Here is a 23813-nt window from a genome sequence, read left to right as displayed (position 1 = left end):
TCTAACAGCATAAACGAAATATAACACACTGTGTCCCCAAACGCACAAGTACATACATGCAATTTACTATCACAATCAAAATTGTCCGGCTTTCCCAAAACAGATGTTCTAAAATGTCGGGATGGGCAAAAAGCTGCTCTAAGGTGCCAACTGTTGCAAATATTTCAAACAGTTGCCATCAACATCAGGACATCAACTGTTCAGATAAGGAATTACCAAACACATACAGATAATATATATACAATATAACCAAGTACATACTAACACAACTTCAATGTAATGCAAGGCAGAACACAACATCTAATCACTTTCAGCTTTCACACTAAGTATGAAACCAATCCATCCAGCCTTTCTTAACTTATCTTGTACACAAACATACAAATACAACTGAAAATATTCAAATTGACCGGAATGGGCAAACAACTGCTCTAAGGAGGCAACTGTTACAGATATCCTAAGCAGACATAAATAAAACTAATTACCATATTCAAAAAGCTCGGGGTTCCCCAAACAGCTGTCATACAAATCACCTCACTATCTGCTTGGAGATAAGCTCATTAACAAACACTTAAAGCACGATGCCTGTTCCAATATATCGCAGATATAGGGGTGATTTCTGATATTATTACATCGATTATAACGACAGATAAGGCACCCAAAATCTCATCAATTCGAGCTTTCATCACACCCCACCACCAACACAACAAGTATGAAACCAATCCATCCAGCCGTCCTTGAGTAATCTTGTACACAGACAGACAAACACAACAGAAAATATAACCTCCATGGCATTTCATGGAGGTAAAAATACATATCTTTAAATAGAGCAAGTTATGCTCCTCCGGCTATCACCATGAAGAGTGATCAGCACCAAGGACAGGTGGCACCCAGCATGCACCGCGGGGCGGGAGTTCCAAAAAACATGGCGGCCGTCAGCAGAAATATCTGGGTGTTTACCACAAGATTCGTCGCTTCGGAAGACGTTTTGCACCCGGTTTGGACGGTAAGTTCCGTCAGATTCTTTTCCGATGCATTTGTGATCGTTTTGGGTGCCCCTGTGTCTGTAGGAGAAAGTCACTCAGAAGGCTATATAAGCCACGAACCACAGTCTCTCGCACAAGTAAAACGCCTGAAAAACAAGCTACGTAAGAAGGCATTCAGAGCTGACGCAACACCTGAGGATCGAAAGGCTTTCAGAGATGCAATTAAAACATACTCCTTTATGAAGCGACAACAGAAACGAAAGGAAACTACAAAATCGGCAGCACACCAAGAGAAAGAATATCATAAGAACTTTTGGAAGTTTGCCGGTAAATGTGCAAAAGGACAGCTCGATATCCCCCCAGTAAAACCGGCATTCTCTGTTTATTATGCAAATGAGTACTACAAAAACAAATACTCACACCCAACCCGTGTTGACTTCAACAAACTGCTCTGGTTTCCTCATTTGCCGGTGGAGGAACAACTACCTGCGAACTCTTTTGACATGTCACCTGTCAGGCCGAAAGACATTAAGGCAGTCTTATCCAAACGATGCGCTACATCTGCACCTGGCCCGGACGGGATCATGTATGGCCACCTCAAGCACCTGCCAGCTTGTCACCTGTTCCTTAGTACACTGTTCTCCAAACTGCTTGAGTCCGGAGACCCACCGACATCATGGTCATCTGGTAACGTGTCACTTATACACAAGGATGGTAGTCCAGAAGCTGCCGAAAACTTTCGAATGATCTGCCTTACTTCCTGCGTCTCCAAGATTTTCCACCAAATACTCTCGGAACGATGGGCAAAGTACATGACTTGCAATGACCTGATAGACCCAGAAACACAAAAGGCATTCCTGACCGGAATCAACGGCTGTGTGGAGCATGTCCAAGTTATGCGGGAGATCTTAGCACATGCCAAGAAAAACCGCCGTACAGTCCACATTACATGGTTTGACCTCGCGGATGCCTTTGGTTCCGTGGAACACGAACTGATCTACTACCAGATGGAGAGAAACGGCTTCCCGCCAATTATCACCACGTACATTAAAAACCTGTATTCTCGCCTGAAAGGGAAAGTGAAGGGTCCAGGCTGGGAAAGTGATCCGTTCCCGTTCGGAAGAGGAGTGTTCCAAGGAGACAACTTGTCACCCATCATCTTCCTAACGGTGTTCCAGCCTATCCTACAGCATCTCAAGGGAGTAGAGCAGCAACACGGCTACAACCTCAATGACAAGCATTATGTTACACTGCCTTTCGCAGACGACTTTTGCCTCATAACCACAAACAAACGACAGCATCAGAAACTAATTACTCAAATTTCCTCCAACACAAAGTCAATGAACCTAAAGCTAAAACCACGCAAGTGTAAGTCTATGTCTATAGTGAGCGGGAAGCCATCGGACATCAGCTTCATGATAGATGGGGACCCTGTCAAAACGACCAAAGATGCACCGGAGAAATTCCTAGGTGGCTACATCACCTTCCTGAGTAAAACAAAAGAGACCTATGACATCCTAGCAAAGACAATAGAAACGACTGTTGAAAACATAAACAAATCAGCGATAAGGAACGAATACAAACTCAGGGTTTACATGGAGTACGCCTTCCCATCTTGGAGGTACATGCTGATGGTGCACGACCTGACAGACACCCAGCTACAAAAGCTTGATTCTATCCACACAAAGGTGATCAAAACATGGCTCAGAATGCAACCTAGTGCAACAAATGCAATTCTGTACAACACAAGGGGTCTCAACTTCAAAAGCATCTCAGACCTGTACCTAGAAGCCCACGCTCTGGCCTACAGTAGGTCAGTCCTCAAAGCAGATGAGAAGGTAAAACACGCTTTACAAGCCAAACTGGATCGCGAATCGCAATGGACTAGGAAAATGCAGAAATGGGGTATTGGAAAGTGTCACACCATCCACCAGCAAGCCATCCATGCAGCAAAGGACTCAGAATGGACATCAATACGTAAACATGTCAAACAACAAGTCACAGATATGCGTCATGACGTCTGGAGTAAACATCAGGAAAACCTTCTACAGCAAGGGCAGATGCTACAACTGCTTGAGGAAGAAAAATGCGACCTGACATGGCGGTCCGCTATGTACAACCTGCCGAGGGGCATCCTCAGTTTCGCTGTGCGTGCCTCCATCGACGCCCTCCCCACACTCTGTAACCTGACCACCTGGGGAAAACGTAACACTGACAAATGTAAACTGTGTGGCAACCGGGAAACACTCCACCACGTTCTGAACCACTGCGGTGTCGCTCTCCAACAAGGACGGTACACATTCCGACACAACTCGGTATTGAAGCACATAACGGACACCATCATAGAGTCCATTGACACCTCTCGGACCAACGCCACCATCTATGCGGACATACAAGGTTACACAACTAACGGAGGTACCATCCCGGTCCATACAATACCCACTACCCAGAAACCAGACCTGATCATATATTTACCAGAACAGAAGACCCTCCACATCCATGAACTGACTGTACCCTTTGAAAAGAACATCAAAACAAGTCATGACCGAAAGGTCAACAAATACAGCACCCTAGCAGCAGATTTAGAAACTGCTGGCATTTCCGCTACACTAACCTGCTTTGAAGTCGGATCAAGGGGACTCGTCACGCCAGAGAACAAGACCAGGCTTAGAACACTGTTCAAAATAGTTAAAGCCAAACCACCGAAGACTCTGTTTACTGATATAAGCCGCATTGCGATGTTATCGTCATATGCTATCTGGAACTCACGCCACGAACCGTATTGGGAGTCAGAAACGCTATTGTAGAAACCCACAAGGCTGAGAAATGTAGAGCATCTGTATGGACAATATTGATGATTGAAATGTTGTGATTTTAGATCAAATTCAGAAATATGAAAACCGAACTAAACTAAATATAATGTTTGTTTTTTTAAAGTAATGATAAGCAATACCCACATTGTGCAATACTATCTATGTTATGTCCTTTGTCCCCCCTGCATGTTTGGTCAATAATGACCATCGTGTCCTGGGCTCCGTGTACCTTTCTTTACTATGAATAAAGAATGATTTTACTACTATGATGATTAAATGAGCGATGTTTTGAAACTGGATGCCCCCCTCCCATAGCTGAACCACACGTGTGTTTGTTTACCTGCATACCTGCATACCATCTTCAGTCGAGGGAGGATTGGACTAGTTGGTTTTTGAATTGGTTCGCTGTGTTACTGCTCACCACTTTCTCTGGCAGGGAGTTCCAGTTCTTTACTACTCTTGTGCTAAAAGCCTGGGCTCTCAACCTCGACTTAGCGAGGGGAATCTTCAGTTTTAGACTGTGTCCTCTTGTTGTTGTGTTATCCGCCCTCTCAAAAAAGGTGTCTCCCTGAACTCTCTCCTTGCCTGTTAAGAACTTGTAGACCTGGATCATATCCCCCCGCTGTCGTCTGTACGGTAAAGATGGAAGTCGAAGTCGCTTAATAAGTCGCTCGCTGTACGGGAGGTCTCTCAAGTCCTTCACTAGCTTTGTTGCCCTTCTCTGTTCTTTCTCAATCCTAATCTGGTCCAGGATGAAGTGGGGCCCCCAAATGATGTTACCCTACTCCAGATGCGGCCTTACCATGGTCTTAAAAAGGGTAGGGACCGTCTGTGAGTCTAAGTTGTAAAATGTTCTGTTGATGAGACCTAGCATCTGGTTCCCCTTGTTTGATGCTTTGGCTGTATGTGCATGGAAAGACAGTTGGTTGTCCACCAGAACCCCCAGGTCCTTTTCTTCCGTTGTTTCCTCTATGTTCTGTGCTCCTAGGACGTACGTGGTTCTAGGGTTGGACTTTCCTAGGTGTAGGGCCTTGCATTTTCCGACATTGAAATGAAGTTGCCACTTCTCAGACCACACCCCTGCTGCTTCCAGGTCCTGCTGCAGGGACTCTTGACCGCTGCGGTGTTTTACCCTAATCTCCAAGCAGATTCCTCTGTGGCATAAGAAAGTAACATAAGCTGGGGAAGGAGTTAGCCGGCAGAGGAGGATTATTTGCCTCCGCTGTGGCCAATAACTCCTCTGCCGGCTACACTCTTTCCCATTTGCCACAGCAAGATCTGCTTGGAGATTAGTTTTACCCTGTTGTACAGCTTGCTGTCGTCTGCGAAAGTCTTTACAGCACAGGTTACTACCTCCGGCAAGTCGTTTATGTTGATCACGAAGAGGATCGGACCTAACACACTTCCCTGTGGAATGCCGCTCTTAACCTCTTGCCAAGATGAGAATTTACCGTTGACCACCACCCTTTGCTTTCTTCCTGCTAGAAAGTCCGCTATCCGGTCTCTAAGTCGACCCCCTATTCCGTACCACTCAAGTTTCTGGAGAAGTCTCATGTGTGGGACTGTGTCAAAAGCTTTCCGGAAATCTAAGTAAATCACATCTAAGGGCTCACCCTCCTGGAGTGACCTGGTCCACTCCTCCATCACAACTAAAAGTTGTGTCATGCATGACCTACCAGGTACGAACCCGTGTTGGGCATCCGTGAAGAAGTTGTTTCGCATCATGTGGTCTACTAGTGTGTCCCAGACAATTGACTCCATTGACTTCCCCACTACAGACGTCAGACTCACTGGTCTGTAGTTCCCTGGAGTACTCTTGCTTCCCTTCTTGTGGATAGGCGTCACGTGTGCCTGCTTCCACTCCTCTGGTGTTACTTTGCAGTTTCCAGCGACTTCCCAAACAGAGTAGTTAAGGGTGCTGCCAGGTGGTATGCCAATTCCTTCAAGAGTCGAGGGTGAATGTTGTCAGGGCCTGACGACTTCGTAGGGTTTAACTCTTGCAGCTTCTTCAGCACCATGTCCTCAGTGATGTGTATGACTTCTACTGTCATAGTGCCAGGAATGCTGCTAATGTTGGGAATATGTGTCACGTCCTCAGCTGTAAAGACACTGGCGAAAAAGTCATTCAGGACCTCTGCCTTCTCTTCGTCAGTCTCAGCTACCGTGCCATCTTCCCTGACCAGTGCACCTTTGACTTTGACTTTATTCAGATCCACTTTTAGCTATTACCACATTATGTTGCCAGCTATTCTTCCAGTGGTCTTGTGTGCAGTCTACTAGAGACGTACCTCCAGAAAGCCTTCGGGTTTTCTTTAATATCTTTAACCACTCTGTGTTCAAAACTGCTGCAAAGCTCTCTTGTTACACTTCATAGAGAGTTTCTCTCCTTTGCATACTTTGCATAGTCTTGTGACTTCCCAGTTTTCTTGAATTTGGCCCAAGCTTTTCTCTTGCGGTCTCTTGCCTTCATAGCTCGCTTATTCATGTAAAGTTTATTTGCTTTGAGGTTGGGTTTGGATATGGGGATGCAGTCTTCTATTATGTCGTTGATTTTGGCACTGAATACGTCCCACGCTTCCTGTATAGCCAAGTCTTCCATTTCCTCTTGCCAATCAATGTCCTCAAGTAGCTTTCCAGCCTTAGCATACTGGCCTTTGTTATAGTTCCTTCTAACTGATGGTTGAGTCTCAACTGATTCATCTACACCAACGTGGAAACGCAGACAGCAGTGATCTCCCTTACCCAACCCAACAATTTACAAATAATGTCGGTATCTCCCCCACCCTCAAACTCATACTTGCTGCTTTCTCTTAATGTTTTCCTTGTTTTCATATCTAATATGACCCTCTTTCAATGCAGATCAGATTGAAAGTGTGAAAATATGTTATTTTTGTTCTTCCAAATGGTTTTGTCGTTTTACTGTGTTTTTTTTAAAATTGTTGGCCGTATTCGGTAACGTTAGTCTTGTAGGGGCGTACATCAATCACAATATCAATACAAATATTAGTACATAATCATCACTCAATATTTGAAAAAAAAACGTTCATGGAAACATCCTTTGAAAAAGCTTATTGACAGAAGCATCTTGTCAATAAGTAAAAAATACATGAATGGGATTATCTGCAATACTGCATGTTATCCAAAATTTCACCTTCAATTTGGAAAATATTTCTGCAAATACCCAAGCTGGCTCATGTTAGAACTCTAACTCTAAGCCTTGAATATCAGGGTAAACTGATTTTTTGTCACGTCCTAGCCTGCAATTAGTCTGGTAAAGTTGAAAGTGTTTAAAGTTGTTTTCACTGTAATTCTGGGAACTCATGTACATGTACATTAATCATATAATCAATATCTGCAGAAAGGTGAAGGAAAGGTGGAGAAATTTTGTTCAATCACTTTGATTGTCTCTTGCAGGCAGGACTGTAAACGTGTTGGCCAAGCTGAAGTGTTGGTTGTCAGAATCCATAAGGTATATATTACACTTGTTCTTGTTGTTGATCCATGGTTACAAACACTGTAATTAGGCTTTTTTCTGTCTTGGTGACATTGGCAAACGTGCCCTGCCAAGTACGTTAATTGGCTGTTTCTTTTTTCACTTTTGGGTGGGGCCCGTAGCTACGTGCCTTTTCTTTTGGACTCAAGCTGTTTGATTTCAATTCGGTCCACCCCGGGCAATTTTGGCCAAGTGATGATATTGTATATATACTTCTGTTGTCTAAATTTTTGCCGACATTATTTGGTTCAAGTATTTGGCCAATAGTTTAAGCCTAAAAAACTTGTCTTACTACTAGTACAAATGTTCCTCATTATTAAAACAATACAGAAAGCAATGTTTTACATAGAAATTTCATTTACATAGAACTCTCAAGATCATAAAAGTTAGTATGAACCGTAGGGTACTCCAAAACGCCAAAAGTATCTTTTAAAACTGTACACTGAGCCACATACAGTAACACAGTCATACAGATAGAACTTTATTGCTCGACATTTGTACATGGTACAAAGTATGGCAGCGACTGTTACACAAAGTACAAAATAGGTGTAGAGAATAAGACTTAATATCCTAATTTGGTCATAGTTTCTATAAAACTTTGATACAAATAATATTATCACAACGAGCCTTAGTGTTATGTGCACAAGCTTGGCATTTTTTCTTTTGAATGTGCAGGGCTTGAAATACTGAATGCATACCATATACCATTACTCGGCATTAGTGTGAGGTTTAATGTATTTAAGGCAACAGTACACTATAGTAAACAGCAAAGTTTGGAAATTGAAGTGTATTGTTTTTTAATTACTTATTCATAGTTTTGAAATTTGCCTTGATATTGGGTTCACTTCAATTTTTCTACTCAAAACTCAGTTTTAATTTGGCAGGTTTGTTAATGTTTAAATTCTGCACAATGATGGCACGAAATTTTGCGTTAGGTACACCAGTGCCTAAAGGAAATTTGATGTATAAAAATTAATCATTAAACTGTATTAAATGTTCTTATTTTTAATTACCAAAAGCAGTCCACAGAAATGGCGTGCAGAGAAGCGGACCACCAGTATGAAGACGTGGACCGTAAGTTTGATGGTGGGAAGGATTCGGAACATGCTGCAACACCTCGACCCCTTCCTAAGCGTCTTGTGATGTGGCCTTTACAGAAAGAAGAGTCATGCTTGAATGAGGACTACAAACTGGAGAGGACAAGCGGAGATGGTCGCATAGAAGGAAGTAGGTTCACCTTTATTATATACTACCATCCATTCTAAAATCATCTTTGTTGTGGTGCTGTGATATATTATGGTACTAAGTGCGTCCTCAATATGTCTACTAGTTCGTCTTTGTCCATAATGTTGCATTTTCAATTAAAAAAAAAAGAGGGAGGTGAAGGTACTTAATGTATATTGATATGTTTGCATGTTTTTTTCGTGCTTTGAAGATTTTAAGTTGAAACAATTTCATGCTATTGTTGAGTAGACTACAATGGATTATTCATTAATGTTGCATAATCATAGTTTAAAGATGGACAGATCACCAGACCATTTAACCTGCACCTTTTCAGCTTGCCAAATTCCATGTTGTTTAAGATTATACCTATTATTACCTCCATGAAAAAATGGAGGTATAGTTTTTGGTGTGTCTGTGTGTGTGTCTGTGTGTCCGCATATTTGTGGAGATCATAACTTGAGAACCTCTCAAAGGACTACAATGATATTTGGTATGTGGGTAGGGGTTGGGAAGACGAAGGTCAAGGTCAATTTTGGGCCCCCTGGTGTGTGACCTTGGTACTGCAGCAGAACTTCAATTTTTTGTATCTTTTTATCTGGACATGCTATGGTCTTGATTTCTTGGTGGCAGGTAGCTTTTGATGTAAGGAAGAAGTGGTGTATGTTTGGGCCCCCTAGCAGCTTGTTCTGGAACTGCAGGAGCATTTTTGTCAAAATCTTCCAAGAAGCATAACGGAACATAGGAATGATGGATTTCCATGATATTTGGTATGCAGGTACATGTGGCAGAGATGTACATAATGAAATCAAAATTATGCAAATTTGGACTTCATTTGCATACTTAATGAGGAAAATGTATATTTACAGTGTTTTCCAATATATCACTCAAATACATGTTACATATGTAGTTTGTGGCAGGCGGAAGTTAAGCAGATACTAATGGACCAATCCTGATCGAACGTCATATCGAACAAATAGAACAAGATGGAACCCCCTATTCTATTTCGAGCACCTCCATCAAAAATAGCCCCACCTGAACAGGAATGGCCAAAGAAAAATGCTATGCTATTCTTAAAGTTTGTCAAAGGCTACACCCACCGAGTATAGGTATTGTGGCAGCGAGAGCCATTGCATATCATTACATTGATGGTGGGCAGGATGCACTCGTAGAGCAGGGGTTGTATAAGATATGGAACTCTGCACTGGCAGACCTTGTAGAAGTGTTGCATTAGTTGGTGCGTAGTGCAAGCTCCCTCTCCACGAGTACCTGAGCTGCTCTCTTCTTGATTTCGCTTTTATCATGAACATTTAATGCAGCTGTTATGCATGCAACAAACGCAGTAGAAACCCAGTCACAAATAGATGTACCCTGGTTTTCACGTGCATCGACCGTATGTCAGAAACCGGACACTCATGCCCACCAACAAGGTAATGATATGCGGTGCCTCCCGCTTTTGCTTTGATTGAAATTATAATGCCCTTACTTCAACTTTATCAGCCCCCTCCTCAAACGAATATGCCCAGTGGATGTTGCCTGCAACAAAGAAGTCAGCGCATCTTTTTCGGCCCGGTCTGAGAGGATTTCAGGGTCAAAAGTGCTAAAGCGAAGTCAGTCGTTATTATCAGCTAAACAGCGGCGGCGGCCAGTTCTGTCCGACAAGCGCTGTTTTTGACGGAGGTGTTCGAAATAGAACATGATCGAACAGGGGGCGGGGCTTCGGGATCGGTCCATTATGCAAATAAGTCCCTAATTTGCATAATTAATTTGAAAGTGTCCTAATCTTTTTCTTAGTACGTGTAGTAAATGATTGGTCTGTCAACACTGTGACCTGTGTACATTAGTTAAAGGTGTACATAAGCAAGCATAAATTATGCTAATGTGAAAGTCATTTGCATAATCAGAATATTTCATGGAGGTATGAGGTCTCCGAACTCTTGTTCTTTCTGCAACCTCTTAAGATAGGATGGAATTGAGCAATGACAGTATTTTGAAATAGCCAATTTTTCACTGTGGTAACTTTCAGATTAATCAGTCATAGTGATACTGTTAGACTCATAGAATAATTACAACATCTGTGTGGTTGTTTGGTTTACAAATATGGTTTGAAATTAGTCTGGTACAGTTTATGATATTGCATACTTAAAAGTGTTAATTTTGATATCACAGGGGGCATATTAGTACTGGCCTCATTGCAATTGGTTTTCTGTTAAAAAAGAGAGTGAGAAAAAAGTGAAAGGAAAAGGAAAAACAAGTATGTTATGCATTTACAAAATATTTCCAATAAGGCTGTCTTCTTGCAGGAGCACTTTTGGAAATGCTGACAATAAAGAAGTATTTGAAAGGTATTTGAATACACTATAGTGATATTTGGTATCATTTCTATTCAATGCTTATTACAACAACTGGGCATTTCTTTGCAGAAATGACATCGAATAATACTAGGACGCAGTGCCTAGAAAATGAATATGAAGACATGGACCCAAAACATGTGGACCAAACGCACGAAGATGTGGACTTTAAAGATGGGCCGCAAGGTGATAGCTCCAGTGGACAACCACCCAAACCTGACATGCAAAACCACATGGAAAAGTCATGCTCAGGTGAGAATTACAAACTAGGGGAGAATGATAGAGATGAAGAACAAGAGAAACGTAGATAATTTTGAGAGAGCTGAAAGTTTACTCGGCCACACCGACTTAATTTGTTGATTCTCATGCAGATCTTTTAAAGAACCATATGGATGAGAAGGTTGAAAATATCTTCAAATTGCAAAACAGTCTGTGGTAAAGATAAGGACTAATCAAAGGGATAATGAATAATACATGAATGTTCTTATTTTTCAAAAAGCAAAGTAGCTGCATCTGTTTGTTGCAAATTTTCAAAAGTACATATATTTGTATATGCCCTAACAAAAATTGTACATTTGTTCATGGTGAGTGCTTAATTTGTATTGGAGCAAACTTTTAAGCTCAACTTTGTAACTATTTCTACCAACACAGATGAGTTTCCATTTGATATGAATGGATGCCATCTGAAACGTCTGACTGTTTCCAAAATCATATCCAGTTGCTTGTCAATTTTTGTCAAAAAATTGATGTGTGTTTTGTATTGAATCTCAGAGCGTGCTGCAGAAATGTGGAACAAGGCAAAATCTGGATGGGCTTGCTGGCTTACAATTCTTTGCTGTGTGCTCATGGTGGTAGCGACAGTCGTCATTGCAGTGGTCTTGTTTGCTTACATCAAACCTGGTAGTAAGGTAAGTCAACTGGTCAATAAAAATCATTGTCTTCTGATCTGTTCATAGTTTTCATTTATCAAGACTAGGGGAGGGTACTAGTACAGAAAATTCAGGTCCAGTTTGGTTCAGGTCCTCTGAGGATCAGGTCTTGTGAATGGATGATACATTGTAGTAAAATAATGGTCCATTTAGCTACAAAGAAATCTGTTTTGTGGAGTATGCGACTCCCACTGGCGTTATAAAATCCTACAAGGCTACAAAAAATGTAACTGCCTCAGTACGATTGACTGTAAAACTTGGTAGAAATGACTATAGACTGTACTCGTTCTTTTATTTTCTTCGACCGGTAAGCCCCAAAACGTGTGAATGCCTGATCATATAATCAATTTTCCAATCGGTCTAATATCCGGTCCACCAAATTTTTTCAGGTCAGTTTCTTCCGGACCTGTCCGATAAGAAAAAACGTACTTATACTAGTACTCCGTACCCACCCACCCACCCACCTGAGAATGCAGATTTCCAGAAAGATTCATCTCGGGCAATGACCACCAATTCTTTTTGATTTTTATCACCAAATCCTTTTAATTTTTGTTTGTATCTTAATTAAAAGCTGCAAACTTGTTTCCAGGGAACACACAATTCACCGAATCAAGATGGCACTAAGGACCGGGTTAACCTAGCAAATTCCCGCGTTCCAGTGTCATGGAGTTTCTGTCAGAAAAACAGCTCGGCCCTGATCAACTTGGCCACTGAGATTTCCATTTCTCCATTGATGACTGTGCCTGTGGAAGAAAGCATCTCAAACCCCTTCTTGTCTCTGCCAAAGATGAAAGAACCTACTCCTCCATCAACAACTGTAACAAGTACACGTAAGCATTGTTGTACAGAGCTCATTGAAAACTTTGTTCCTGCACAATAAGTGATTCAGTGCATTTAACTGTCAACTGTCTTATGGGGTCATTCATACCCTTCAGGTGGCACATTGAGCTGCTAGCAATACAAGCTAAATTCACTGTTTCAGTAGCAGGGTACAAACTACAATATTACAGGGAGGGGTTGATAGTCCTTTGATAACGTGATTGAGGCACCTCCTCAAACAGGGTACCCCAGTTTTTGTCCCTTCCAAAAGACAGGTGCAGCCCCAACCAAGATGCCCGATGTAGGATTGAACCTGGGAGACCACTTGGTGAAGTAGTCCCAAATGGTGTGGCCAAAGATCACGTTTTATGGCATCATTTCCGTGTCAAAATATCGTATCTAAAAATGTACCTTAAACTAGCGTAAATACGTCTACGATATACGTAATTTTACGTTTACGATATCGTCTCGAACTAAAAATATCGATATACTCAGCAAGACGCACGTTGCTAAGTTATCGTTATAAGACGTACCTTAAACTATCGTCATCAGGTATAGGATATCGCAATTCACACGATGTTTTTAAATGGTATCGTTCTGGCATGTACATTCTATGTCTGAATATCATATCACAAAACGTGCGTTAAAGTAACGAAAAGACGTCTACCACATATGTATATGATAGCGCCTTATAAGCGTCTATCGTAAGCGCCACATCGCAAGCTTAGACGATAGGCATGATAAGACGATACGTCTATTGCAGCGTGCGAGCTGGCCTACTTGGTTGCAAATTTTGTATTGAAAAAGGTATCTTAAAGAAGCGAAAAAGAGACGTAAATACGTCTACGATGCTTTGAACAAAACGTTGTTTCGGTAGGCCTGAAGGGGCCTTTTGAAAGATGCCCAAATTACCCCTTTGCACTGTTTTACAATTTCCGTGTCAAAATAACGTTTTGGAAAAGGGTACCTTAAACGAGCGAAAATACGTGTACGATGTTTCAACAGGGACGTTGCGATATTGTAGCGATAGCCCCACTTGGAAAAGGTGGCGGAAGCTAGGTGATTTGGAGTGCGGATAAAACAATGACATAAAACGTTTAGCACATTGTACCTGTTGCGATTAAAACTAAGTCAAAGTCAAGGTCTGGCACATGACAGGGCGACGTGATTGACAACTCTCTACCACATGCCTTTTAAGTTGCCCAAACAAGGACGCGGGTAAGTGCCACGCGTCACGTGTGCAGGTATCATTCTGCTATTTCTGGTGTAGGGGAAGGTCTTTCAAAGATGACAAGTGGATGGGTAAATGTCCTCAAGGGAAAATCAGATGAATAGATAAAGGGCCATAAAGAGAGCTTCATCAAATTCTGTGGGAAAATGAGGCAGAGAAATAAGCACCGCCCACCACCGTGAAATCTTAAACATGCAGAAGTCATAGTGCACGTTTCGTGATACGATATTGAGAAATAGAATGTACATGCCAGAACAATACTGTAAGCAAAAGAAATATCGTCAGAATTTCGTTAAACATAATTACGATACTTTAAGGTACGTCTTATAACGATATCTTAGCAAAGTGAATTTTGCTGCGTACTACGGAGTATGGTGATATCTTTATCCCCGAGATGATATCGTATACGTAAAACAATTTCGATTATGGCATGTGCATAATTTCTGCGTCAAAATTTTGTAATTTCGTTTGAAAAAGATGCTTTCATTATAACACAAACAAACATGTCGTTTTGGTAGGACGAAAGGGGCCTCATGGACGATACTTATTTCAGAACAAATTAAGTTCAATTTTGTTCTGTTTTTCTGTCTCCACAGATTCTGTGAGGAGGCGATAAAGCGTAACGATACAACGCAATCACCACACGGTAGCACATAAAGCTATGCGTTATTACCCCAGGCCTGTCATCAACTATATCCTCCCATCCTAGACTAGCTTATACTCCACTTCAAAAGTAAGCCAGCGTGTATCATATACTGCTTTTTTTTTAAATCACATAAACCAGGAGATTGCCAGGTTGGAAATGGGGTTTCCTACCGAGGAACAGTCGCCGTGACCGAAACAGGCAGGACGTGTCAGCGCTGGGACAGTCAGTATCCTCATGACCACGACTATACAACTGCTGATTACCCATCATCCGGACTGGAGGAGAACTACTGCCGGAATCCGGGCGGCGACGCCGGGGTTTGGTGCTATACCACGGATCCCAGCACCAGATGGGAGTACTGTGACGTACATGTACCAGTCTGTGGTAAGGTCTGATTATGTAACCTTTAGGTTTGGAATTGGGGGGTGGAAGGGTCTTGAATATGTGACGATGCTTCAATTTCAAGTGACACGTACGCAGTACCTGATGGTACGCCAGACGTCGCTTATGGTAACGTTGACTTGATCAAGTGGGGCATAACGATGTTGGAGTGAGAAGGGGATGTACGTTCCGTATGACGTGTAACGTTACAGCATACATATTTGGTTCAATGTTGCTATGATATGCGATATTGCAGGAAATCGTGGCACGCTATCGTTACGTAACGTCCGTGTTGAAGCATCGTACACGTATTTTCGCTTGTTTAAGGTACCCTTTTCCAGAACGTTATTTTGACACGGAAATTGTAAAGCTATGCAAAGGGGACGTATGGGCATCGTTCAAAAGGCCCCTTCAAGCCCACCGAAACGACGTTTTGTTCAAAGCAGCGTAGACGTATTTACGTCTATTTTCGCTTCTTTAAGGTACCTTTTTCAATACGAAATTTTGACACGAAAATGATGCCATACACGTTTATCTCTGTTTATGAGGATATGACTAGAGTGAATCCTGTCAGGTTGAAATATCCGTGATCTCTGACCCATTACGAGGTGGACTCGTTAGATGGAGTGTGTTAGGAGGGACATCGACTTGATCACGGCGTGCGATCTAACGGGTTGGCCCACTAGACAGAGCCACATGGAAGCACAGTGTGAAGACTATTCGACTGCTGTGTCAGAGATCCCAGCAGCAGTATGATCAAATAATGGATTAACTACTACTACTCAGTACTACTCGTTCCCAAAGTATATGCGGTGCACTGTGCCTTAGAACAACAATGGCTGCAAAACTTGTTGTCGGACCACAGTTGCCAATACATGAAATCTTTCTTTCATTCTAAGATTTTGAGGAAAAGCTTACCAATTTTGAAAAATGAACATTGACCAACTATGTAAAAAGCAAAACTGAGTTTTTCATTCATCAGGTTTGCATGTTGATTACTGTAAATGCAGAAATTTTCTTGGTGGATTTATGTTCGCGCCATATCAGTAAGAGACTACAGTGCATGGTGCTGCCACAAACCCACAGTGAATGGTCCTTTTTCCCGCTACCACGAAATTAAATCCCCACGAACTTAAATACATTTACAGTACTTAATGCTCTATGCCTACTGTTGACAGTCCAATGTAAATGCTTGGACACTGGAGTGTTGGAACGGATAACAAATTGAGCTTTTGATAATGCAGTATGAAAGGAAAGATACTAAGTAACATTGTAAGTTATGTCATTATCATTTAGCACATAAAGTCAAAACCTAATTCTTCTTTTGTTGTCAATGTTACAGCCCAATGCGAAAGTGGATGGACTGAATCTAACAGCTACTGCTACAAGTTTGTGAGTGACCAAGTCAGCTGGTATACAGCAGACTCACAATGTATCCAACATGGTGCCAGTCTTGCTACCATCAAAGGTCCTGGGGAAAACAACTTCATTGCAGGTCTCATCAGGAAAAGTAGTAAGGGTTTTTCTTACCTTCATGAAAAAGGGTGATGATTTTCATTTGATGATCAACCATGTTTAAGATCCCACCAGACTTACTGAAAAGAGCTCCTTTCCATTCATCTAAGGCAGTCCTGTCTACGCACATTAAACAGCTTGTTGTTGTTTTTTTCTATACAAAACTGGTGTTACTTAAAGGTGGTTTGCCATTAACAAACAAAATACAACCCTCCAAGAAATTTAATCCATATGGAATAATGGACTCTTGTGATCCTCACAAAATATAAAGCTATCAAATTAAATTACAGGAAAATATTGTTACTAATAGACATGCAAAAATGCAAAGGATCACAGATGCTTAAAGGTGATTATTATCCAAGGAAAGCTACTTAAATTAATATCACATTCTCATCATAACCTAAATTTTGTAGCTTTATTCGAAAACGTCAGGTCAGGTTATCTTCATGACAGTTAAAAGGGCTGAATATACTTGGAAATTCATGGACAGGTACCATAATACATGAACTAGAGTCCATTCCAAGACACCATGAGGGTTTTTAGGCGATATATATAATAAGTCTGAATTATTTTGAATAAAAGAATATCTGAGCCAAAATGATTAAATTCTTTTCAAAAAATTCACTTAGAAAATACTCCTCTATTTGAATTTGAATATTTTAGAAACATTTTGAAAGTGACTGTACGAAAATATCTTTATTTAGAATAATTGTGAAAGCTCTGTGTGATTATTTCACATTTACAAATATTTACAAATATTTGTAAACTTTGTCAAATGGTAAAATTAGTTTATTGCCCCCATAAAAGTAAGCCCTATTGTTGCATCTGTATATTTTTAGATTTTACTGCAGGGCACTGGTGGTGGGCCATTGTTGCATGGCACCCAACCATACTTTGCAAGGATGTGTGAATTGCTATCTTCCCAGCCCACTGAACCATTTACAAACTAGAGTTCCACGACCCCATACCTTCGCCAAATAATCCTACCTTTCTTTACAACTGCTGCTTTAATTGTTTATCATTGATTATGCAAATAAGGTTCTTATTTACATAAATTGTATCAGTTGATTATCTCCTCTACCACACACCAGACGTACACAATCTATGTTAAGAAAGAAGGCTTTTATCGCATTTTCTGATAATTTATGCAAATGAGACCCTCATTTGCATAATTAATGTTCAACGATGTTCACCCGTACATAACTTCCAAATGCTACAAGTAAGAAGTTACTGTCATTTACGACAATAAAATTGTAGCATTTTCTCATTAATTATGCAAATTAGGTACTTATTTTGCATAATATATATCAATAAGTATTCTTCTCCTTCTCAGTTACAGGTGTCACATGTTGCAATGGTCCCATACTGGAACTGAGCATGTTCATAAAATTTCATAATTGATTATGCAAATTAGATACAAATTTGCATAATTAATATGTCATTATATGAAGCATCGCTTAAGCTATCTACATACCAAAAATGATAACAATTCGTTAACCCCTTTTTGAGTTATTCCCTTTTAAAGTCTGACACTAAACCTGCCCTGCAGTTCCAAAACAAGCCGCTAGGGGGCCCAAACATACACCACTTACTCTCGGCATCAAGAGCTGTCTACCACTAAAAAATCATGGCCATAGCATGTTCAGAACTTGAGATATCAAACCAGGAAGTTCTGCTGCAGTACCATAACAGGTTGCTAGGGGGCCCAAAATCTAATCGTTTCCAGGTCTCACCAAGACTTACTCACATACCGAATATCAATGCAATCCATCCAGGCGTTCTTGAGTTATTCTGGTCTTCTACATACATACATACATACAAACAAACGCTACCCAAAATATAACCTTCTTGGTGAAGGTAAAAATGGTACATTTGTGTAGAAAATGGTAGAAAATGGTAAATAATGGTAGAATGCTGTTATCATTATTAAGAAACCATTAGAAGTATCCAATTCCACACCATGAATATTTCCAAAGTTTTACAGGACCAGGGAAATATTTATAAAGTTAAAACAGCGTTAAAAATATTTCTGAAGTATCAAATGTCCTAGACATACATGTATAATAAACAAAACTTTTAAAATCAATTCTAAACAATGGCAACAAACATCCGCATGGTGTCTTGGAATGGACTCTAGGTTCCATTGACTGTGAAAATGGCAAGCTTAAAAACACCAAGATATATTTCAAAATTTATTTGAATGTCAACCAAATAAACAGACCCTTTCTTATTGCATTTTTTTCAGCCCCTGACGCGGTCTGGATTGGACTTCGTAAAAGTGGATCTGTATGGAAGTGGAGAGATGGTACACATTTCACATACAGCAATTGGAAGCCTGGTGAGCCTAACAATAAGAGGGTAACCTCGAAACTCTATCATAATGATGGGAGAGAGGAATGTGTTTCTATGTACTCCAAGGTGGGTGTTTCTTTGCTTTCAGTGAATCAGTTCCAATGGCAAAATGTATAACAAGCGTAAAGTATCAAAACCACTCATTTTTTTAAATACTAGTACAAGCCAACTGTTACCCACCCCTAGGCGCTTAGTAAAATATTATTTTCCAGATAATATCCTGAAGCTTGTTTGTAACAGTATAGAGAGGCTCAAACATTATGCTTTGGCCAATTTGATGTCAGAAATTAGCATAAAGTTCATTTCAATATGCTTCTAAACTTTGAAAATGCCAAATTTTGAAATATGTTTCTCACTAATTTCTCACAAAAAATCAACAATATGTTATAAGATCTTCTCCACCTGTTTAGCTGAAAACTACATTGTAGATTATAAATTTGTCTTTCCAAGAGTGCAGTTACATGACATGTGCATGTATCAATGTGTATCACACGTTATCAGAAATGGAATTCTAATGGTGATTAAAGTGGCCATTTTGCATGTCATACACACAGTATATTCATGATTTATGTAAAAAAAAATGCACACATTCTTCAGAATATTTCTACTTCAGGTTATTGTGCGTGTTATTTTAACTTTCACATTTAAGTAGTAGTGATTTCAAAATTAATGGTTTCTTGCTTGTAGCAACCTGAACCTAACTGGCTTTTTGGTCGCCAAGCGTCAACAAGAGGAAAGTGGAATGATGCACACTGCCTGTGTGACCGTCCCTACATTTGCCAGAAGCTAAAACAATGAAACAGTCATACCTGGACAGCCAACAACCAGCACAGCCTACCACTTCTGGCAAAATTAAAATTTCTCCATCCAATTTTACCAATTCCTCTACTATTATGATTATCCAACTAGCAATCATGTTTTTATTCCCAGAACATGCCTTAATCAAACAACCAAAATTGACAACAATTAATATTCAAAGTACAAATTTTAAAACGAACCATTGGGAACTTTGACAGAAAAACTTAAAGCACATGCACTGCTTTTTTGAGATCAGACAACCTATCCAAAGACATGTGACAATAGTTTGAATAATTTAATTTATTTACTTAGCATTGTGGAGTTTATGCACTGTTGTCAACTATTGTAGTTGTAGATCTTATTATTCAATTTTGATTTATTTGTTCATTCAAATAACTTTGTGCACAAGAATCTTTTGTTCCAATATTACTCAAAATAATAAGCTGTCAATTACTATTTTCAATGCATACTAAGTATGATAAATTCTGGAAATATGTATAATGCACAGAGAGAACAAGTATTAAAAACTACTAAATCTTCTAGTTTGTACAATGTACAATGAAAGTATTGTTGTTGTCTAAAACTTCATAATACATTTGATTATAATTTTTATCAATATGCATGTAGAACAAACGTGATACAATAGGTGTTATATTATACGTCTGAACTGGTGCCATATACATGACATCGTACATTATTTTTTTTTTAGTATCTTGGACAATTTCTTGGCAGAACATTAGTTGACATATTTAACATATTTGTATTTATATATAACGTTATTTACAATAATAATATTTTCTAATGTAGACAGATCCAAGAGGATTCAATAACAAAATTGTACATTACAGATCTAACTAAGATTGTAAGTACAAGAAATTATATGAAAAATCAATGGCACATTAAAAACTTTTAATTAGAAAATGGTGAGATGGAGATTATTTTAAATTGCTGTTTACATGAAATTTCACTGTGAGTTTTGTTTTGATGTTGTAGGGACATGGATGTTTTCCTGGTATTTTGAATTGGCAGTGGAAACAATTAAATCAATTAGATCAATTATGGCCTCTATTCAAAATTGGTAAATGATAAAAACTCTGTGGAAGAAACAATATTTTCCTGCATTGCCTGGTAGGCACGAAAAGTTCATATTTTACGTGTGCTAACCCACATTTTTGTCATTTCTATGGAGCCAGACATGTTTTTTTGCAGCATTTTTCACTTGCTGTCAGATCTTAATAATTTGTGTAGGAAACAGCAGTCTACATCAGATTCTTCTTTTCACTTACTACAAAAAACATTTATTATGTACTCTCAATAATGTGGAGAAAAAAGCCATGTTTATTTCAATGTGGTATAAATAATTTCAACAGTGTTATGACTACTTAATTGTATTGTAGAATTTGCCATGAATTTATTTGAGGCAATTTGTAAATAGTTTTAACAATGTTTCCCCTTCCTCCAATTGTATTATGATTGTAGCTTCATGGGACCTCCATTTAATGTCCTGTCCAAGGCCAAGCCTAATTTGTATGACAATGTTTAATAATTTTCATAATTTTTACATTGCAGATGGCAATTTAAGACATTTTATTATCAAGAAAAAGGTTAATGTATAACTAAAATTATTTTCTATTGCTCTGTTTCTATGTCAGGAGGAAGTTCAAATTCTGTATAGAAAAGTTAAAGATATGTGAAGGCTCATTCAAAGCAAACAAGTGGTTGGTGCAAAAAGGAGAGTTAGTTTTGGAGTTTCTCAACATTTAAACCATAGATTTGAGTTTCTCAAGACACTGACGAAAAATTGTGAAACATTAATGAAAAGTGCCTTGCACTGATCATTTATCTGTATTTGGTGAACCTTCATAGAGGATTGTAAGTCACTGGTGGCTCTATTCATATTATACATTCAGTTGTAATAAAAATAAAAACATGGAACATCAAGTGACTTTCCTTGTTTGTTTGTCTGGAGCTTTGTTTATTTATGAAAAGCTCAAATTGGCCTGTAGGCCACTGTTTATGGCATTTATGATAAAAATAAATCTTTTTTTCTATTCAATTGAATTGTATTAAACTTTGTGATGATTTTAGATTTCAGTAGCACAATTATAAAACATTGATTTATACTGTCTTAATATCATAAAGACAGTATAATCCAATAAGACAGTATGATTCAATGGTTTGTAATTGTCATTGCAATCTAAAATGGGATATGCTGAGGCAATAACTGTACAAAATCCCATTAGCTTTTGGCTCTTCGTTATGTTGTGATGTCCCAATCTCACTTTAGCCTCCCAAACATCTGCTTGGAGATTAGCAGACATTTTCAAATATTTTGGAGGGCGTTTTACCTGCTGACAGAAATAGTAATAGTCTATGTATGTGTTATGAATATCATTGACTACCAAACATCTTAGAGATAATATCTGTAGCATGTGTGTGCTGAACAGCAAAACCAATAAACATTGTATTGTTATTATTATTTGATAATTGTTCTGGTCGTCACACCCCCGCTTAGAAATAACATTTGGTACAGTCCAACATGGAATTTCTGTTTCAATTACAAACTAGATGAAGCACTTTTCAATCAGTGTTCCATCGTCTCCTTACAAGATGGGTGGGTTACATTCAGAACACTGGTACAAAGTTTTGCTTCTTTACTTATTTCTAGATATATTGCATACAGTTTTATCACTGAGACATACTGACTGTACATGGTTAGAATACATAGTAACATGATTTACTTTTGAACTTCAGTGTTGTTCTTCTTGTCCATCCTCTTCTTGATATTCTCCTTATGAACTGTAAGATGAATGTTTTAGCAATTTTATCCCTGGAACCCAGTTATTTTGTGCAAAGACCTTCTGTAAGATCTTTGTCACAAGGCACACTCTTTCCAAAATGTTCCCTACATTTAACTCATTTAGAGAGCCGAACCAAAGTAGAGTTTGGCTCAAGTTCCCCAAATACCCCCCACCCTTAGTAATTCAGTATCATCATCAAAAAAGGATATCTACATACAGATCCTATTTGTGTTCTCTCTGACATCATGATACTACCTTCCTTCCTTTCTTTCTTCCTTCAAGCAGCATAGAAACTGAGTAAAACTGTTGGGCAGATGTTCTGAAGAAGAGAGAGAATGAGAGAAGGGAGAGAAAGATAAAACAAACACCTTCATACGGCAAATGCAAACCATTTCCACAGATGTTTTTCATGGTGCAAGGTAGAAAAACTGTATTTACATTGTAAATCTGTTTCAGAAAGACTGCAGTAACAATGCTGGTGAATCAGGTGTGTAATCACCTGAGAACAACTAGGCTACCTAATTGTAGATACTTGTAGAGACTTTTACATAATTAAATCCAACTTAATACCACTACAATGTGTCACATTATTCATATGAAGTAGCATGATGCATTGCACATTGTTAAGTTTACATGGCGATCAACATATACAGAAAACATTGTTTACATTACATGTTTGCAACAATAATAATGCATTCTTAAGACAAGTGCTACAGGTGTATTGGCTTAAGCACATGAGTATGGGTATGGAGGTAAATGAAAATTGCAATCTATTGAGGATCATATGGAGGCAGAAGAAAGTACTTTATGAAGGACAGAAGTATCAGAATACCTGCTATCGGTCATCAGAAAAAGCTCTTCTTCAACAGCCGGGCAGCAGGGTTTGATGTCATCCCTCCTGCAGTGTTCTATTGGTTTGTGGGAAACATAATCAACACCGAAAGCCATTCATGTTTCAATTGTCACTAGACGAAAAGACTGCAAGCATTTTTAAACCAATGGAAATTGCACATGACTTGTTTTAAGAAGAGCTTTTAGATGTGGAGGAAAGGCATAAGCTTACCTGGTATAAATGCCTGTTCGTCTTCTGTCCGTCTTGTTCTGCAGTTTGTTTCTGCTGAGCCAGGTGGTGCTGCTGAGCTGGAAGTGAGAAGTGAGCAACAGGTGTCAGAATATTTATAAGTTACGCTACATTGTTCCCGGATATTTTCTTGACAATTTTGGTAAAAATGTGGGTAAGAACATTTTTTTCTGTGCGAATTCTGACGTAACATCTACCAATACTTCACGGGGCCTGTACCCACCAATGCCGAAATACGGGCGGGTACATGCCACCTGTTAGGCTGGCCGAGGAAGTGAGAGAACCCGGTAAACCGGATTTTCCCCCAAATTGCACGAAAAATATAGCCAATAGCAGCACTACTAGATGCAGGAATATGTTTTGTAACAATTCTAAGGTAAACTTGTGACAAGACTTCGC

General features: G+C 39.4%; 1 protein-coding gene and 1 long non-coding RNA gene across 6 annotated transcripts; one reads left to right on the top strand and one right to left on the bottom strand.

Moving 5' to 3' along the window:
• The first annotated feature begins 838 nt into the window (after positions 1–838).
• LOC118406227 lies at positions 839–22005 on the top strand. 5 transcript variants are annotated; one of them, XM_035806144.1, is made up of 9 exons: positions 839–1003; positions 8312–8516; positions 10934–11113; positions 11633–11769; positions 12380–12620; positions 14625–14870; positions 16210–16380; positions 18628–18800; positions 19422–22005. In XM_035806144.1, the coding sequence occupies exons 1-9, from the start codon at positions 854–856 to the stop codon at positions 19530–19532; spliced, it is 1614 nt and encodes a 537-aa protein (XP_035662037.1). In that variant the 5' UTR covers positions 839–853; the 3' UTR covers positions 19533–22005. The 5 variants fall into 5 exon arrangements, with proteins under 5 accessions (XP_035662037.1, XP_035662036.1, XP_035662035.1 ...); XM_035806143.1 differs by having other exon boundaries at positions 8309–8516; positions 16210–16377; XM_035806142.1 differs by having other exon boundaries at positions 8309–8516.
• A 254-nt stretch (positions 22006–22259) lies between these two features.
• Positions 22260–23479, bottom strand: LOC118406247. Its single transcript, XR_004830010.1, has 3 exons — positions 23397–23479; positions 23166–23241; positions 22260–22652 (listed from the first exon to the last, which is right to left on the bottom strand). It is a non-coding gene; the product is annotated as an uncharacterized LOC118406247 (long non-coding RNA).
• Between the last annotated feature and the right edge of the window lie 334 nt (positions 23480–23813).

This window comes from Branchiostoma floridae, chromosome 18 (assembly GCF_000003815.2).
Source record: "Branchiostoma floridae strain S238N-H82 chromosome 18, Bfl_VNyyK, whole genome shotgun sequence".
In the NCBI taxonomy this organism is placed as follows: Eukaryota; Metazoa; Chordata; class Leptocardii; order Amphioxiformes; family Branchiostomatidae; genus Branchiostoma; species Branchiostoma floridae.
Note: the sequence above shows the minus strand (reverse complement) of the source record. Positions and strands in the feature narration are given on the sequence as shown.

Coding starts and splice junctions, on each gene's coding strand:
- LOC118406227 (XM_035806142.1), top strand. CDS start 854: ATGAAGAGTGATCAGCACCAAGGACAGGTGGCACCCAGCATGCACCGC. Junction 1,004..8,308: donor TTTTGCACCCGGTTTGGACG/GTAAGTTCCGTC, acceptor AATTACCAAAAG/CAGTCCACAGAAATGGCGTG. Junction 14,871..16,209: donor CGTACATGTACCAGTCTGTG/GTAAGGTCTGAT, acceptor TCAATGTTACAG/CCCAATGCGAAAGTGGATGG.